The 20546-nt window shown below is 46.1% G+C and overlaps 1 protein-coding gene across 1 annotated transcript in view; it reads left to right on the top strand.

Moving 5' to 3' along the window:
• LOC144692047 (uncharacterized) overlaps positions 1 to 20275 on the top strand; it is a 48503-nt gene extending 28228 nt beyond the window's left edge. Inside the window, exons 4-6 of the mRNA XM_078560603.1 lie at positions 5743 to 5852; positions 15288 to 15416; positions 19686 to 20275. Coding sequence (XP_078416729.1) covers positions 5743 to 5852; positions 15288 to 15416; positions 19686 to 20275 — 829 coding nt within the window. The remainder of the gene's footprint in view (positions 1 to 5742; positions 5853 to 15287; positions 15417 to 19685) is intronic.
• The last annotated feature ends 271 nt before the right edge of the window (positions 20276 to 20546 follow it).

Consider the following 20546-nt stretch of genomic DNA (forward strand, 5'->3'; position numbering starts at 1 on the left):
CGCACTCACCACAACACGTTCCGCACTCACCACAACACATTCTTTGCTCACCATAACCCATTCCTCCCTCATCACAACCCATTCCCTACTCAAAACCACAGATTCCCTCCACTCACCACAACCCATTCCCCACTAACCACAATCCATTCCCCATTCACCACAAATCATTCCACAATCACCACAACCCATTCCTCACTAACCAGAAACCTTTTTGCACTCACCACAACCCATTCCCCGCTCACCGCCACCCATTCCTCACTCACCACATCCCACTCCCCACACACCACAGCACATACCCACACAATACAACCTTTTCCTCACTTGTCACAACCCATTCCTCACTCACCACACCCCATTCCGTAGTCACCGCAAGCCATTCTCCACTTACCACAATCCAATCCCCACAACAAATTGCTCAGTCATCACAACTGATTCCTCACTCACCGCAACTCATTCTGCACTCAGCGAACCCATTCCCCACTCATCCTTACCCATTCCTCACTCACCATGACCCATTACTCTCTCATCACAACACATTCTTAACTCTCCACACCCCTTTCCCCGCTCATCACCACCTATTCCCCACTCACCAGAACCCATTGCTCACTCACCACAACACATTCCCCAATCACCACAACACATTCCTCACTCCTCACTCACCACAACCCATTCCTCACTCACCACAATGCAATCCTCACTCATCGGAACAAATTCCCCACTCACCACAACCCATTGTCCAATCAGCGCAACCCGTTTCCCTCTCACCACAACCGCATCCTCATTCACCACAGCCCATTCATCGTTCACCACAACCCATTCCCCACTCACCACAACCCATTCTCCACTTACCACAAGACATTGCTCACTCACCACACTCAATTCCCCACTCACCACTTCCCATTCTCCATGCACCACAGCCCATTCTCCACTCATCACAACACACTCCTCACTCACCACATTTATTCTCCATTCACCAGAACCCTTTCCACACTCTCCACAATCCATTCCCCATTCACCACAACACATTCCCCACTCACCACAGCACATTCTTCACTCACCACAATGCATTCTCTTCTCACCACAACCCACTCCAGATTCACAACAACCCAGTCCTCACTCACCAGGTCTCACTCCTCACTCTCCAAAACCAATTCCCCACTCATGACAACCAATTATCCACTTACCATAACCCATTTCCACTCACCACAACCCATTCCTCACTGTCCAAAACCAATTCCCCACTCACCACAACCCATTCCTCACTGTCCAAAACCAATTCCCCACTCACCACAACCCATTCCTCACTCACCGCAACCCATTGTCCACTCACCACATCCCATTCTCCACCGAATGCACCCCATTCCTCACTCACCACAGCCCATTTTGTCATCACCACAACCCGCTCCCCACTCACCTCACTCAAATCCCACTCACTACAACATGTTCCTCAGCCATTTCAACTGATTCCTCACTCACCGCAATCTATTCAGTACTCACTAAACCCATTTCCCTCTCACTATAATACATTCCTCACTCCCCACAACCCATTTTCCACTCCCCACTCCCCACAACCCATTCCTCACTCACCACAACCCAGTCCCACTCACCACTACCCATTCCCCACTCAACACAGCCGATTCATCACTTACCACAACGCACTCTCCTCTCATCACAACCCATTCTACACTCTCACAACAACCCAGTCCTCACTCACCAGGTCTCACTCCTCACTCTCCAAGACCAATTCCCCACTCATGACAACCAATTTCCCACTCACCACAAACCATTCCTCACTCACCACAACCCATTCCTCACTGTCCAAAACTAATTCCCCACTCACCACAAACCATTCCTCACTCACCACAAACCATTCCTCACTCACCACAAACCATTCCTCACTGTCCAAAACCAATTCCCCACTCAGCACAAACCATTCCTCACTCACAGCAACACATTCCTCACTCATCACAGCCAAATCTGCTCCCACAGCAACACATTCCTCACTCACCGCAACCCATTCCCCACACACCCAAGACATTGCTCACTGAACGCACTCAATTCCCCACTCACCACAACCCATTCTCCATGCACCACTGCCCACTCCTCACTCACTAACGCCCATTCCTCACTCACCACATTCACTCTCCACTCAACACAACCTATTCCTCACTCATCAGAACCCATTACATACTCACCACAACCAATTCCTCAATCACCACAACCCATTCTCCACTGGCCACAACTCATTCCTCACTCACCACACCCCATTCCGTACTCACCACAAGCCATTCTCCACTCACCACAACCCAATCCCACTCACCACAACAAATTGCTCAGTCATCACAACTGATTCCTCACTCATCGCAACTCATTCTGCGCTCACCGAACCCATTCCCCACTCATCCTTACTCATTGCTCACTCACCATGACCCATTACTCTCTCATCACAATACATTCCTAACTCACCACACCCCTTTCCCTGCTCACCACCCATTCCCCACTCACCAGAACCCATTCCTCACTCACCACAAACCATTCCCCGTGCCATGATCTGTTCCCCACTCACCGCAAACCGTATCTATGTACCTTACACACCAGAACACATTGCTCACTCATACACCCCATTCCCCACTCATCACAGTACATTCCTCACTCATCACAACCCATTCCTCACTCATCACAACCCATTTCACACTCACGACAACGCATTCCCCACTCACTACAACCCAATCCCAACTCACCACGACCCATTGTCCACTCAGGACAACCCATTCCCCACTTAACTCAACTGATTTTGCACTCCCAACAACTCACTTCTCGCTCACTACAACACATTCCTCACTTAGTACAAGTCATTCCTGACTCACTACAACCCATTACCCCACTCACAACCCAATCCTCACTCAAAACAACCCATTCTGCACTACCCACAAGTCGCCCCTCACTCACCACAATCAATTCCCCGCTCACCGTAACACAATCTCCACTAACCACAACCCATTCCTTGCTCACCACAAAGCATTCCCCATTGACTATAACCCACACGGCGCTCACCAAAACCCATTCCTCACTCACCTCAACCCATTCCTCACAAAGCACAACCCATTCTCTATTGACCACAACCCAACTCTCACTCACCACCACCCATTCCCCAATCACAACAACCCCATCCTCACTCATCACAACCCATTCCTCACTCACCACTGCACATTCCTCACTCACCATATCCCATGCCACACTCACCACAACACATTGCTCACTCACCACAAACCATTCTGCACTCACCGAACCTATTCCCCACTCACTGTAACCCATTCCCTACTCTCCAGAACCCATTACTCACTCACACATCCCATTTCCCACTCACTACAATACATTCCTCACTCACCAAAACCCATTGCCCACTCATCACAACCCATTCCCCATACATCACAGACCATTCCTTACGACAATCCATTACCCAGCCACAACCCATTCCTCACTCACCACAACCAATTCCTCTCACCATAATGCATTCTCCACTGTTGCAACTCACCCCTCATTCACCACAATCTTTTCTGCCCTCCCCACAAGTTGCTCTTCACTCACCACAAACCATTCCCCACTCACAGTAACACAATCGTCACTAACCACTACCCATTCCTCACTCACCACATCCTCCATTCCCCACTCACTACAACCCATTCCCCACTCATCACAACCCATTCCCCTCACACCATTGCCCATTCGCCACTCACCACAATCCACTCACGATAACCCATTCCTCACTCAGCACAACCCATTCCCCACTCATCACAACACTTGCCCCACTCATCACAACCCATTCCCCACTCATCACAACCCATTCCCCTCACACCATTGCCCATTCGTCACTCACCACAATCCACCCTGTGCTCACGATAACCCATTCCTCACTCAGCACAACCCATTCCCCACTCATCACAACACTTGCCCCACTCATCACAACCCATTCCCCACTCACCACAATCCATTCTCCACTCACCATTAGAAATTGCTCAGTCACCGCAACCAATCCCCCACTCACCACAACCCATTCCTTACTTACCACAACCCATTCACACTCATCACAACACATTTCCCACTTACCACACCCCATTCCCCACTCACCACAACCCATTCCCCACTCACCACAACCCGTTCCTCACTCACCACTTCTGACTCCTCACTCTCCAAAACCAATTTCCCACTCAATGACAACCAATTACCCACTCACCACATCCCATTCTTCACTCGCTACTACCCATTCCTCACTCACCACAACCCATTCCTCACTCACTACTACCCATTCCTCACTCACTACTACCCATTCCTCACTCACTACTACCCATTCCTCACTCATCACAACCCACTCCTCACTCAACACACCCCATTCACCACTCACCACAACACATTCCCCACTCACCACAACCCTTTCCTGACTCACCAATTCCACGCCCTTTCCCCGCAGACCTGCAATATTATTTTCTACAGGTATTTATCAAAATTTCTTTTGAAAGCCATGATTGAATCTGGCTCTACCACAGTCTTTGGCAGTGCATTCCAGATCTGAACTACTCGCTGCATGAAAAGGTTTCTCCTCATGTGTAGGGCAGAACTTTTAGGCGACAGGCAGGCGCGATTGGCGGGCTCAGGATCGGCTGGGGAACGCACGCTGAGTTCGATTGGCCCCCGACTGTGATTTCATGCTGGCCAGCCAATTAAAAGCCAGCCGGCGTGATCTGCATGCTGAAAAGCTCAGCACTGCCGGGGTGGGGGTGGCAAGAGGGCGGGCATTGACATCAGTGTGGGCGTGGGCAAGTGCTGGGAGAAAGCTCCCTGAAGGCAGAGAGCTGCCTCAGGGAGCTGGAGACCTGAAAGACCAAAAATAAAGTCTTGAAAAGCAGAAAAAAAATGTCCAAGCATCCCAATCAGGCACCTAATAATATACTTGATGAAAATGCTGTCCACCGTTTTTATTTTTATTTTATTTCTTCACGGAAACCTCATTCCGCCCTTGGATGAGATTTCATGAAAAATGCAAAGGCCGCTTGGCCGATTCCCCTGTCCGCCAACTGTAAGGTTGTGAGGGCAACATAAAACTAAAGACAATCGTGCCGTTAGTGACCTTAATTGGCCTCTTAACTGTCGGCAGGTGCGCTTCCGACTTTTGCGTGTGGCCACCGACCGAAATATCGCACGAGCGCTGGATGACACTGGGATGCTCGCCTTACGATATCTTGCACAATTTCATGCCGGATTGGGTCAGGCATGTGCCCGCCTGATCAACTTAAAATTCTGCCCATAGAGTCACTGCATCATAGTGTCATTATGGCACAGAAGGATGCTATTCAGCCCATCAACTCCATGCTAAATCTCTGTAGAGCAATCTGGTCAGTCTGATTCCCTGCTCTACCCCCATAGCCCTGCAAGTTTATTTCCCTCAAGTGCCCAACCAACTCCTTTGAAATTATTGATCATCTCTGCTACCACCGGCCTCATAGGCAGCAAATTCCAGCTTATAACCATTCCCAGCCTAAAAATGGTCTTCCTCACTGTCCCCCTGTATTCTTGTCCCAGTCATTAAAATTGTCCTCAGGCTACAGCCCACAGCCCCTCCCAACCCCCATCATGGGCTAAAATGCCAGTGGGTATCTTACCTGCGATCCGACGGCTGCACCACAGGAACTTAACATTTGGAGCAGCGTCAATTGCTTTAAGGTAAGACTTCTGCCCCTATTTCAGGGGCAAGTCCCGCCTTGGAGAGCTACTGGCCAATCGGATTTGCCAGCAACTCTGTGATCCCACCAGTGGGAGCATTGGAACCTGCAGTCCAACCATGCCGAGGAGGCCAGGTAAGTCCGAGAGCGGGGTAAGGACTAGGGGAGTGAGGGGGGAGGTGGTTGAGCAGGCAGAGGGTGGGGGGCCAGGTTTGAGAGGTTGGGGGGGCGGGGTGCTAAAGTGGGGGTATGACCTTTGGGGGGATATGCAAAGGAGGTCCCCTGCCCCTTGTCCCTAAAGCTTCTGGGTTTCCAGTGTGGTGTGGGCCTCCCCCTGCTGTGGGTGGAATACTGACATGGTGACCAGGACAGGCCAGAATACTCTAGCTGTGCCCTATCCAGAACTTTCTAAAGGTTCCCTGCTTTTGTACGCAATGCTTCTATTTATGAAGCCCAAGGCCCCGTAATCTTTGCTAGTTACTCTAGCAATATGTCCTGCCACTGTTGGAGATCTATGCACATGAATCCCCAGGTCCTTTGGTTCTTGCACAATCTTTAGAATTGTGTCATTAAATCTCTATTGCCTGTCCATGTTCCTTCTACCAAAATGCATCACCTCATAATTTTCTGTACTAAATTCCATCTACCACTTGTCTGCCTATTCTGCTAGTCCATCTCTGTCCTGTTTCAGTTGATTCTAATTATCCTCACTGTTTGCCACTCCTCCAAGTTTGGTAAGATCGGCAAATTTTGAACTTTTACTCTGAATTCCAGTATCGAGGTATCAGGAAAAGCAGTGGTCCCAGCAGTGATCTTTGCGGAACATCACTGTCTAATGCCATGCAGTCTGAGAAACGACTATTTGCCACCACTCACTGTTTTCTGTCCTTGAGCCAATTTTTTTCCCCAAGCCGACGCTGACACTCCTATTCCACAAGCCTCAGTTTTATTCATAACCTGTTATGTTGCTGCTGCTTTTGTGCGAATCACCTTCAATCAATGTCCTCAGCTTCTTGGCCCTTTGCCAATGGGAACCGTTTCTCTCTGTCAACTTTGTCTTGATCCCTAACAATTTTCAACACTGTTAACAAAATCTCCTCTCAACCTCTTCTTCAAGGAGAATAGCCCCAGCTTCTCCAATCTATCTACATAACTGATGTCTGTCATTCCTGGAACCATTTTGGTAAATGGTTTCTGCACCCTCTTTAAAGATTTCACATCTTTCCTAAAGTGCAATGTGCAGAAATTGGACATAATCCTCCAGTTGAGAGTGAAACTGTTTCATTTAAAGGTTTATGATATCTTCCTTACTTTTGTATTCCATGCCTGTTGTTGTGAAACCATGCTTTGTATCAAAAAAAGATTTAACACCTAGTTAATACACAAACACCTAACTCAAAGTAGACTGGGATCTGGTAGTTCTTACAGGGAGAGATAGGAGGGATGCAGACAAAGCTGAAACAGGCTTGAGAGAAACAGAGAGTAGGGAAGGAAAAAAGATCAGTCCCCAACTTTTAAAAGAAGGAACCAAGATGGTAAATCAGTATGGAGCTGCCCAGTGTGTTTCCAGTGTGGAAAGTCTGGGCATCTGAGGGACCATTGTTGGCATGCCAAAAGGGCAACAGGAGCTGCTGCAGTCAAGGCAGTGTCCATAGCCATGAAGGTCATAAGCCTGCATTCTAATGTGGCCGAGCATCAGGATTTGATGTTTAAAGGGAAAATTACTCCTAATTTTTCTAAAAATCCAGAAAGGGAGATCAGCATTCTTAGAGATACTGGTTGTTTGCAAACTTTGCTCGTGGCAGGAGATGGAGATTTTCCACATGAAAGCTGAGAGAATGCCAATGTGCTGGTTAAGGGACTTACTGGACAATGTGTAGAGGTTCCTTTAATAAAGATATACCTGCAGAGCAAGCTAGTTACAAGGCTGCTAATGGTGGGTGTGATCCCAAGCTTGTCCAGACAGGGAATGGACCTTGTATTAGGTCAGCTGGAAGGTATTATCCCCAAAAAGCCCAGAGCAGTGCATGGAGACTGGAGAAACTGAGGGGAGCAAACCAAATTCTGCACAGGTGCGGAGTGCTGAGGAAGCTTCAGGGGTCCCACAGGAGGCGAAGGAGGCCAAAGGAAAGCCATGGAATTTAAAGGGGCCAGGAGTGAACCTGTAGAATTTAAAGGAGCCAGGTTAGAGCTTGTACAATTTAAGACAGCTAAAATAGAGCCACAGTAAAGCTAAAATGCTGGAACAGAAGCATAGAGGTTGAAGGAAATGCACCAGAGGTGTGGTTGACACAAACCTTCTTCCAGGGTTTAAATAGAGACCAGGGAAGTTCCCAAGCAGACAAATAAAAGTGTGGGGCACACCTCACCTAGTCAATGTGCCACAGGCAAGCACAGTGGACAGCCATCTATGGGCAGTAGTGTCCCAGAAGGCATGTGACAAATTGGGGGGGAAACCCATTTCCCAGGTAAATGAAAAAGGGAAGATAATACGCCCTAAAATGAACAACACTTGTGGAAACCCCAAAGGAAATACAAGTGAAATCAATGTGGAATTACCCACTGGAAACTCAAATGGGAGGGTTCTAAATTCAAATCTAACTAAACCCAGCAATTCAACTTCAGAACCCATGAAAGTCAAAGTACAGGAGGAGAACCCAGGTCCCTCACAAGGGCTCAAGACAAATTTATCACCGACAGTCACCCTAGAAATAAGATTTATCAATGCACCAGAAGCAGAGCTATTAAACGCACTGTTTGTGGTCACAGCATTAAAGGGTTAAGAACTGTACAGCGAGTGCCACCATGTCGTAACAGAAATTCCAATTGTACAAACCTGGGAACTGACAAGTTCTCTCCACAGCAGCCTGTGGAACTTGACCCCCTCAGAAACTCAAGTATTGAACTTGAACTTCCACTAATCTCAAAGTTCATGAAAAACTGTATATCTGTTGGCATTAAAATACATAGGGCACTACCACCACGTTAGCAAAAACCCAGCCCCCCCTAGATGATACTCAACAGGGATTTAGAAGGAGAAAAGGCCAGAAGGTAAAGAGGGTGATGAGAAATTTGAACTTGAACAGTGCAGAGCTGTAACAGTGCAAGATTGATGTGCGCTTTTGAGGATTAATGTGTGTTTATGCTTTTTTTAAACAACTTTGTAATGAAATGCGAACATCTTAGCATTTCATTCCACGTGGTGTTGGGGTGGGGGGAGGGGGGTTGGGTTGTTGTTTAATCATGCTTTATATAAAAAAAATAATTTACTGACTAGAAACCCCTAATCGAATTTTTAAAAAGACTAAAGCCAAATTCCAAGGACTTGAAATCACAGTCAAAGATGACAACATTTACATCACTGTAACTTTTACATTCGAAGGCCATTGAAGGGGAAACTACCTGTCTGCAAGAGTCCATCAAAGACCTTAGAGGCATGTGAATGAACCTTATCTCATTTGCAGAGCATCCGGACTTAACTGGGTAGGGACAAACCATTAGACATAATCACAATAAGACTCTAGCTGAGTGGGGAATTTCTAGCTAGTTACAACTGGAATACACTAGCCATGGCCAAATTTGGGTCACTGGGCAGTTGGAGAGGGTCATGTGACAAGCCACCTAGCCCTTTGTGTGTTTAAGCAGCTGTTTTTCTGCAGATCAAGACAAGCACATGAGACACTGAAGTAGCAAGATCCCTCTGTGGGTCTCTGTCTCTCTCTGTTCAGATAACTTGCAAGTTTCGAACCCTGTCTGTTGTTTTTTGACCCTCCATATGCCACAGACAGAGACTTTAAAAAGAACTCTACCCCACAGCTGATATCAGGGCAAAGTCATCAAGGAGAGACCCAACTCCTCCGTGTGGGCCCGACAACCACAGGCCCGACCTGACCCGGCCCCTTGACCTCTGACTCGCCCCACACAAGGTCCAACCCCCCAACCCCATGAGGTCTGACCACCCTACGCACTTGAGGTCCAACCCTCCACCCCTCCCACACTCCTGTGGTCCGACCCCCCCAACCCACCACCCTTCCTGAGGTCCAACCCTCCAACCACACCCCCATCCCATCCCCTCACCTCCCCCGAGGTCTGACCTGTCACTCTCCGCACCCCCCCACCGAGGTCCTACTCCCACACCCCAACCCCCCACCCTCTACGAGGTCCGACACCTCCCAATTCCCTACCGCCTGCGAGGTCCAATTCCTTCCAGCCCCAAATCCTATCCACTTAACTTAGACACTTACCTTCTCCCTGGCCTGTCAATTTCAATGGGACCTTTAATGTACCTGACTAATGGCAGCTGGGTACCGTAAAAAATGGGCCATGTCCTACTTCAATCTAACTCTGCTGTATTGTGAAGCTGGGCCTCGAGGGCAGCTGCACTGCCTGAGTCTCACCCAACCTGAGTTGGAAGGCCGGGTGAAACAGGCATGGAAGTAATTTAGAGTAAGTAATTGGACATGAAGTGACAATTGGTTACTGATTGCCACTCCGAGGAAGTTACGGCCCAATGTTCTTTGTTTAAACTCAGAAAATATGTTTGACTAATTCTTTATAATCTGAAAGTGTACACAGTGGGACTCCTGCAGTATTGGCAAAGCACATCCTCTCTAAATTCACAAAAAACCCTGCTACAGTCAGACCTGGAGTGGTAGGATAGGGAGGTCATTTTTCTATTCCCCCCCACCCCCCGGTCATAACAGCTCAAGTAGAATTACACAGAACCTGTAGCACAGTAAAAGGCCATTTGGCCCATCAGGTTTATACCAGTGCTTATGCTCCACATGATGATTTCAATGGAGAATGAGATTGGGTCAGGGTGTGAAACCAGATCCCATCACATGACATCACAGCAAAAACCATGGCAACCCCGAGGGAAGTTGTTTTCACCAGTAACTGAAGTCCAGATGCTGAAAAGCTCTCAACAAATAAGAGGCAAGTTTGTTTAAAGTTACTAAAGTCTTCAACATCTGTAAAGATCCAAATCACTTAATAATGTAATTATCGGTTGATAGTCTCATCAGTACCTGTGCATATCTAAACCACCTGTTTTTAGAATTCAGTTCCTAAATTGTTCCAAATCTGTAGAGATTGAAAACGGCTTATATAATTTGGTTCTTAATTCACCTGATTAGAACCAAACAAATAATTCTTCTTTCTAATATCAGGGCAAAGTTATTGAGGAAACAAAGGATGACTTCAGACTGTGAGTAAATAAAAGAAGGAATTCTTGTTTGATAGATACAAGAATTGAAATGGTTTAATAGTGAGATTGCCCTTCATATTGAACAGGACTAGTCACAGCAAAGAAAATAAAGACAGGGAAATGGGGCTGAGGAGCCAGGAATACTTCCCTGCTGTCTTGTTTCCATAGAAACACGTGCAGGCCGAGATCCAGGAGAAGCCTACAGTGACATAAGTGGGTCATTGACCCAGTGTTAAATGTCATTAAATCTCACATCCTGTCATTAGCAGCTGGTGAGAATCAGCCCTTTCATCTCCTTATGTCAAAAGATATCTATAAGACATTGTTGGAAGAAATGAGAGGAGGTGTACAGGGACCTACATACAATAATGGAAGGTTCGTGTATAATGAGCATAATTTAAAAAATATCCACTGGAATTTAGGTTGAAAAGTAGGATGCAGAAACAAAGACCATTTGTGAGAGGCACAGTGCTCAGTTCGGGAGGCACCAGGCCTTGGTGATGCTCCACATAAACCAGTGGAACAAAGCAGTGGGGCAGGTTTTTAGGATCATAGGGAGGAGCATGATTGGAGACATAAGTGGGGTTGGGAAAATATGCAGGTTCTGCGGGGAGGGTTACCAACTGTGATTAAATGTATTCCTGGAGGTTTCATCGCATGATTTGCCTCCACATTCTTGTCATTAGTTGGCCAACACATCTATCCTTGTGACATACCACCTTCCTACGCAATTGGAAAGCAAAAAGACTCATTACCCAATTAGATGATGATTAATGTCAACCAAACAGCCTTTTTTCCCCCAAATTTCAATGTTTTTATATCTGGTAAAGAGACATGTTCAAAGAAAATGGCAAAAAAAACCAATCTTTTTTAATGTCACAATGACTTTTCTCCAGAGTTGCACATAGTAGTGTCCTGGAGATTGATCTTCAATTCCTGGAGACTCCAGACCAATCCTGGAGGGTTGGCAATCATATCTGCAGGTCAATGGATGGATGGGTAGGTAGGTCAGACAGCAACTCTGTACAGGCAGGTGGGCAAGTTGGCAAGTGCCTGGAATGGGTGAGCAGGAACCACTAACATGGGCGGTGAGACTAAGAAGCACTTGATGTAAGTGATGGATGCAGAAACTCTCAAGATGGTCATAAAAACATATAAACATACAAATTAGGAGCAGGAGTAGGCCATTCAGCTCCTCCAGCCTGCTTCGCCATTTGATAAGATCATGGCTGATGTGATTGTGGCTTCAACTCTAATTTCCTGCCTACCCCAGATGCTTTAACTCCCTTGTTAGTCAAGAAAATATCTAACTCTGTCTTAAATATCTAACCCTGCCTCTACCGCTCTCTTAGGAAGAGAATTCCATAGGCTCACAACACTCTTGAGAGAAAAATAATTCTCTTCATCCCGGTCTTAAATGGGAGTCCCCTTATTTTTAAACGTGTACTCTAGTTCTAGTCTCTCTGATGAGAGGAAACATCCTTTCAGCATCAACCCTGTCAAGTCCCCTCAGGATTCTATATGTTTCAAGAATATCACCTCTAATTCTTCTAAACTTTTCTTCATAAGATAACCCACTCATCCCAGGAATCAGTCAAGTGAACCTTCTCTGAACTGCTTCTAATGCATTTACATCCTTTCTGAAATAAGGAGGCAAAAACTGTACACAGTACTCCAGGTCTGGTCTCACCAATGACCTGTACAACTATGGCAAACTTCCCTACTTTTATATTCTATTCCTCTTGCAATAAATGACAACATTCCATTTGCCTCCCTAATCATTTGCTGTACCTGCATACTAACATTTTATGATTAATATACCAGGATACCCAGATCCTTCTGTACTGGAGAGTTCTGCAGTCTCCCTCCAGTTATATAATATACTGCTTTTCTATTCTTCCTGCCAAAGTGGACAAGTTCATATTTTCCCACATTATACTCCATCTGCCAAATTTTTGACCATTTACTTAACCTATCTATATCCGTTTGTAGACTCCTTGTGTCCTCTTTGCAATTTACTATCCTACCTATCTTTGTGTCATCAGCAAATTTAGCTGCCATACATTCGGTCCCTTCATTCAAGTCATTGATATAGATTGTAAATAGTTGATGACCCAGCATTGATCCCTGTGGCACTCCACTTTTTAAATCTTGCCAACCTGAAAATGACCTATTTATGCATACTCTCTGTTTCCTGCCAGCTAACCAATCCTCTATCCATGCTAATATGTTACTCCCTACATCACAAGCTTTTATTTTGTGTAGGAACCTTTGATGCGGCATGCTGTCAAATGCCTTCTGGTTATCTAAGTACACCACATCTAAGGGTTCCCGTTATCCATGTTGCTTGTTACTTCCTCAAAGAATTCCACTAAATTAGTCAAACATGATTTCCCTTTCACAAAACCATGTTGATTCTGCCTGATTGCATTGAGATTTTCTAAATGCCCTGGTATGACTTCCCGTATAATAGATTCTATCAGCACTGGGGAGGGGGTAGCCTCAGAGGACTGGTAATCCAGAGACCCAGGGTAATAGTCTGGCGACCCGGGTTCGAATCCCACCACGGCAGATGGTGGAATTTCAATTCAATAAAATCTGAAATTAAAAGTCTGATGAAGACCATGAAATCATTGCTAATTGTCGTAAAAACCATCTGGTTCATTAATGTCCTTTAGGGAAGGAAATCTGCCATCCTTACCTGTACTCCAGACACGCAGCAATGTGGCTGACTCTTAAATGCCCTCTCAACAAGGGCAGTTAGGGATGCGCAATAAACACTGGCCTAACCAATGACACCCACATCCCATGTATGAATTAAAAACAAATCTTACCTATGATATCACCACATGGGATTATGATATATTGGCAATAACAGGGACCTGGCTCCAGGAAGGGGAAAATTGGGGACTTAATATTACTAGCTACAAGACGTTTAGGAAAGGCATGGCTGCAAGATGGTCAGGACTGGGAGCTAAATAGACTGGCTTATAACGTTTACAGGAAAAATTAGGTAAAATGGTGGAGAGGGAGTAGAAAATATATCACAATGTTAAGGGGAACAGATAGGTTAGATAGAGAGAACCTATTTCCGTGGGTTGGGGAATTTAGGACTAGAGGACATTGTGTTAAAATTTGAGCAGACCTTTCAGGAGTGAAATCAGGAAACACTTTCACACCCACAGGTTGATAGGTGTTTGGAACTCTCCTCCCTCAATGGCAATTTATGCTACATTAATTGTTAATTTTAAAACAAGATTGATAGCTTTTTGTTGGCCAAAATATTAAGGTATATGGGTCAAAGGTGGGTATATAAGAACATTAGAACACAAAAAATAGGAGCAGGAGTAGACCGTACAGCCCCTTGAGCCTGCGCCTCCATTCAATATGATCATGGCTTATTTTTGGTCTCAACTCTACTTTCCTGCCCACTCACCATATTCCTTGATTCCCTGGGAGACCAAAATCTGTCTTTATCGAGAGCGTGTGAGTGACGTAGTGTCTGGACCTTTTGGGTGAATATGAATAAATAATCCTCTTTATTTAAACCAACAAAAGCTTGCTGCTTCTTTTAATCAATTGACCGCACAATCTCCACAAACACACAAATCTTCCTTTCCAAAATGACACACTGATTACTGACATAAAGGGAAAGGGTACGAGAGTTTCAGTTCTCCCCCCACCCTGTTCATTACAGAATTGAGTGCTGCATCTGGGGTCTCAACCAATTGGACTAAAATAAGCTGAATCAGACATTAAAAAATAAATTGGAAGCTAAAGGGAAAAGTTCAATGGCTGAAATTGTTTCTTTAACACTTAAGGACAACAGCAGCAGGTTTCATGCATTAAAACTAGAAAATGGGATGGCTGATTTAATGTGAAAGCATTCATAGAAAAGGAGGATTTAACTTGGCAAAATTAGCAACTTTAACCATTAAACAGCTTAAAGCAGTAGTTGACCAGATGGAATTTACTATGAAGAAACAGGCACGAAAACCCAATGTGCTAAAAATACTGGCTGAGCATTTTCCCCTCACTGCCGAATTGGAACAGGCAGAAGATATAGGACTTGAAGCAGGTAACTAAGTTACCTTAGTCAAAATTCACCTATAAGAGCAGAGGCTAGAGTTAGAATTTCAGGCAAGAAGAGAGAGAAAGAATTCCAAGAGAAAGAGATCAAATTCAGAGAGAGAGAGAGAGAGAGAATCCAGGAAGAGAGAGAGCGAGAGAAGAAATTACAAACACAAAAGGACAGTGAACTAAGACAGAATGAATTAGCTATGGAGAAATTGTCTTTACCTAGTGGGGAAGTCACTGGTAATTCAAATAACTGTAGCTCAGAGACAAGCTTTGATTTCTTAAAGTATTCCTATTAATGCCCAAACTTGAAGAAGATGACTTTGAAACCTTCTTCATATCCTTTGAGAAGCTGGCAGGTCAGTTAAAGTGGCCAGCAGAGATTTGGACTCTCCTAATGCAGGGGCAACTAACAGGTAAAGCCCACGAGATTTATTCCATGTTGCCTGCAGAGAGCTCTACAAGCTATGAACAAGTGAAAATTGCTGTTCTGTGCACTTATGAGTTAGTGCCAGAAGCATACAGCCAGAGATTTAGGAATTATTGCAAAAAGCCCACTCAAACCTTCCCCAAATTTGAAAGAATTAAACAACTTGCATTTGACTGGTGGGTGTGAGCGCTCAAAATTGACCACACTTAGGAAGGATTAAGGGAAAGAATCCTGATGGAGGAGTTCAAAAACTGTCTCTTGCATAACCTTAAAACTCATGTGGAGGAACAAGAAGTTTCAAAAACCAGGGAAGTAGCCATCATAGCAGATGACTATAAATTGACCCACAGACCTCTAACTCAAAATAAACTTGAGATTAGTAACTCTTACAAGCTAGGGAGAGATAGGGTGGTGGTAGATGAAATGGGCAGAATTTTACGTTCCCTCATTGGCGTGTTCATAGGCAAGGGGTGATCATAAAATTTCTTGGATGACCTTTCCACTGGACTCCTGCCTGCCCCAACCTCTCTGCAATTTTACACCTGGATGGGTGGGGCCTAGGCTGGCCCGCCCATTCTTGCACCAATTGAGGCTCTTAAGTGGCCAATTATTTACCTCTCAAGGGCCACTTCCCACCCAGCCTCAATATTCAGGCTGGTGGGAGGAGTTCAGGGCTAGAGGGGAAACCTGAAAATGAACTGTGTTCAGGCCTCAGGCCTTGGGTAGGAAGTGAGGGGGGTGGGGGCACCACCATCAGCATCTCATTTAAACATCGGGCACCACCTCAAAAGGTCTGGCCCCTGCAGGCATTCCCTTCACCCTCCAACCTTCCTGGCCTCTCCACCAATACCCCCGCTTGTCTCTGCACACCTCCCTGAGCCTCACCTCCTCACACCGCCCTGAGGCTCCCACATTTACCTGGTCCTGGGCTCCCAGGACTCAGACTGTGGGGACTGGTAGCAGTCCCAGTTATGTTCAATGCAGCATCTGGTGTGCAGGGACTGGATTGGCTGGCAGCTCTCTGCGAAGGAGCCTCCTCCTGAATGAGGGACAGAAGTCCTGTCTCCAGCCAACTAACACTTGCTGGAGCATTAAATGGCTGTGAGGCAGGCAGCATCAGTGGGGATGCATTCTCCGCCAACTCCTCAGATGGCGAGAAGGGAAATCCCACCATCCTAAAATTTCTGGCCATGGAAGCAGGTTCCAAGGAAAGTGAGTATAGGAAGTAAAACCAGATTAGTCTCCAACTTTTAAAAGAAAGCACCTGAATGGTAAACTAGCAGGACCCTTCCCCGTGCGTTTTCAGTGTTTGAAACTTGGGACTCACAAAGGAGAATTTGTGGCATTACCAGGGTAATCAAACAGTGGCTGTTGTAATGGTGTTGGTTGCAGAATGTATCTGTTAAGGAAGTCTTGTCATGAAGCTATTAATGTATATAATATTTTGGAAAATACTTTTCTTTTAAAATAGAGGTTTACTCTGCGGATGTGTCTTAATTCGATTAAAGCCAGCTAGTCTGGGTGCTTTGCTGTGTACTAGTTTTGATATGTACGAGAGATAGCATGCATTTACATTTTTTTAATAGAGCATTCAAGAAGTAGGGTGAAAACTGATGCCTTTCTAGCAGCTGCCAAGCAATATGTTTATATTATTAATAAAATTGGTATGAAATGGGTTTCATTGTTAAAAGGTGAAGTTCAAAGAGATTGTTGATACAGTGAGAATAAGCATTCAATAGGGCTGGTAGGTATAACTTCAGCAGTTTTCGGGTATGCAAAGCAGAGGTAATGTAATATCAAAAGGCAGCTGCAAGCCTCCAACTGGCTCCACAGTGAAAAGAACCTCATTTTGAATTTGTAAGGTGAAAATGCTTTGCCTGGTGTCTGGTTAAATCTATGGTTTGTTGTTGCCTTAATGGAGATTAGTTTGGAAATTTGTTAAAAGTTATGATAGTAGTAATTTGTAGACATGTGTACATATATTTTAACCTGTGTAAATTAATAAAATGTTTCATTTAGTTTAATGTAACACCTCAAGAACTGGTGGTCTGATTCCTGAATTTAGAGTCGCATCTCAAACATAACACTTAAAATTATTGGTTATGACAGTTGTTTAAAGTTTCCCTCTGGGGTTTTTTAAATAACTGCTTTGCCAACTGCATCGGTCAGAACAATCTTCGTAGTCTTCTGTATGTTAACAGTAAGTCTTTGTTAACTACTTGTAACTATATACATATATACAGTAAAGGGCACAGAGAAGGAGCTATTTCCATATCTAGATCTTAACATGTCTCTGCTCAACACCACAGTGCCCCCAGGTCTGGATCATGTGCCATCTTACATCACTGTATGGGCAGAACTGTACTCAATCCCACATTAACCCTGTATATACCAGACCCTTATACTACAGGGGGCACTGCTGTCAAGATAGTGTCTGTAGCCATGAGGGCACTGAACATGAGCTTAGGATGATGAGAAACCTAAGATTGAAAAGAAAACTGTTACAAACAATTGCAGTATAAGATTTATGTATGGATGGTAGAATGGATGTGTGCAAAATGTGTGTTCATATTTCTTTTGCTATCATGAAAGCTGTGTAAAAAATAATCAAGATTCCATTTTTTTCCCCTGTGGCAGAGGCATGCCATGCCCGGTAAAGGCATGTCCTATTCATAACTTTTAAAACATGAACTGTAATCAGTTTGGAACCTTCCAGAACTAAGTTTCTTAAAAAATGGACACTCACAAGACAGTTATGGTGGCTGCTGAGGGTCACCTGACTTGATTTGTGGATTCAAATCGACCACACTGCCTCAAAAAGAAAGTGGGACCCATTTTAGACCAAGAAGTGTCAACACCCATATCCTAAAACTATCCAGGACTGCATTGAATTGGCTTGAATTGGTCTTTTCAGAAACAAAGACAGTAAAGGTCTCAAGGCCCCAGGGGTGGATGGCTGGAAATAATAATCCAGGTTATTGTGTGGCTATTAAAAGTAAGGTTAGTATTATATTGGGAAGGGAGCGGTAAGCAGCCACATGGTGAAACAGCCACGCTTTAGGCTGCCCCTTTAATTCAAACAGTGACTGCGGAATTTTCCATTCCGGAGACTAAGTGCGACGGTGGGCGGGAAAGGTGGCACGGGTCCTGCCTGTTGGTGTGATGGGTTTCTGCGCCAGACTGTCTGCTTTTTACCTCATTATGTATACACGAACGAGGAGCATGTTGTATCTTGTGGCAGGGCGGGTTGGGATTTGTCCGCCCCACTGTGACCCCATCAGCTCATATTTCCGGGCGCCATGTTTAAATGCACCCACACACACATTCACTCTGCAAACCAGGACTTGTCGTAGTGAGTGATGGCTCCGAGGAGAGACAAACACTATGCGTCCAGGTTCAGTGACGAAGCACTGGCGTGACTCCTCCAGACAGTCGAGGACCAGCGGGAGACCCTTTACCACTGCGATGTGTGCCGGAGGTCCACCAGCCTCATTACCAAGGCTTGGGAGGATGTCGCCAGGGTGGTCAGTGCCAGTGCCCCTCAGAGGAGGACCGCTATCCAGTGCAGGAAGAGGATGAATGATCTCATCCACTGTGCCTTCTCCTCACTCTCAACTCACACTCTCACAAGGCCAACAGGCATTCACAGGGTTACGGTCCACAGGGATCTCACACACTACCAGCACATGGGACATCACCACTGATTCTCTCACACACAATTTTACATCTTTATCTCTTGTCCCATCTTGCACAAGTCACATCTTCAGCCCTTACATAGGTCCACTCAGCACACATAGCAGGGAGGCAAGATTATCATCTGCTTTGGCATTCATCCTGCTCACAGTCTGTCCATCTATCTTTATGCAGGAAAAGATCACCCACAACAGGGAGAGATCCTAGGTAGGAGGGGAGATGTCGGAGCTCAGGCCACTACCCCCTTTGAGGAGCAGGCTGCAGAGCTGGCTGGTGAGGACAGGGACCATTCCTGCACCGAAGGTGAGAACGGTGTGTCCCAACAAGCCAGTGAGGGCCCATCCAGTAGTCTTCATCCACCCACTGAAACTGTGAGCGCTCTTTAACGTAGATGACTATCCGGCCAATTACTAATTATCTCTTCTCTCTATTGCAGCCACCAGCAAGAAAATGAGGAGACACATTTCCAGATAGTCCATCAGCCCCAGAACCCAGATCACCTTGGATAAGGATCCTGAAGACCCACTGAACTGTCATTGTGTTCACCTGCACCCTCCACCAGCACAGAGACACATAGCTCAGTGTGACCTAGTTTTAGAGCTGGATTGGGGTGAACACAGCACAGATTCTGGTCCACAGCAGGTGGAGGCAGTGACAGCCAGGATCACTGACGCTCGGAGGACTGTTGGAGGCCAAGTTCCTGCTGAACCCAAATCCGATGATGATCCTCTGGAGTTGGCCCTCAGAGAGATGTTGGAACTCCAAAGACAGGCAGGGTTGTCAGAGGCCATCAGCGGGTTAGAATGGAGGATGAAGGAATCCATCCATGTTCTGTCTAATGTCACGGTGCCAACATGCCAGCACATCAAGGCCACCATTGAAAGGGTGGCGACAGCCCTAGAGACCTTGGGGCAGCAGAACGCTCAGTTTCTGTGGATAGGTGTTCGGACCTGTACACCATCCCAAAGCCATGAGTGGGATCCATCGGTGGCCATGCAAGAGGGGATGGGGCACCTCGACCAGCCTCAAGGAGCCCCTTCTCCTCAAGGAGTCAGGGAGGGGCCCTTGGGCACCAACAGTGAAAAGGAATGTCAGCCAGGGCAATCCACCCAGGACTCTCCTGGACTGTCCAGCCGCTCCTTCTGCCTGTGACCCCAGCAACTCCAGCTGCTCAGACCAAGGAGGGTGCACACCTGCCCAGCACCTGCCCTGCACTGCAGGAGACCCAGAGCATGCTGGGGCCCTCCAGAGGATGCCCGCAAAGACATCACAGACAACAGGGCGTAGCAGTCAGCAGGCTGCCTCCACTTCTGCTGCGGATGTCAGGGAAATACTTAAACGTAGCGGTTGGGAAGAAAAATTGAGAGCACAAAGGTGGTCTGGGTGTTTAGTCACTGCATGTACTTTGCATGTCTGTAAATAT

This window comes from Cetorhinus maximus, chromosome 16 (genome assembly GCF_964194155.1).
Source record: "Cetorhinus maximus chromosome 16, sCetMax3.hap1.1, whole genome shotgun sequence".
Classification (NCBI taxonomy): Eukaryota; Metazoa; Chordata; class Chondrichthyes; order Lamniformes; family Cetorhinidae; genus Cetorhinus; species Cetorhinus maximus.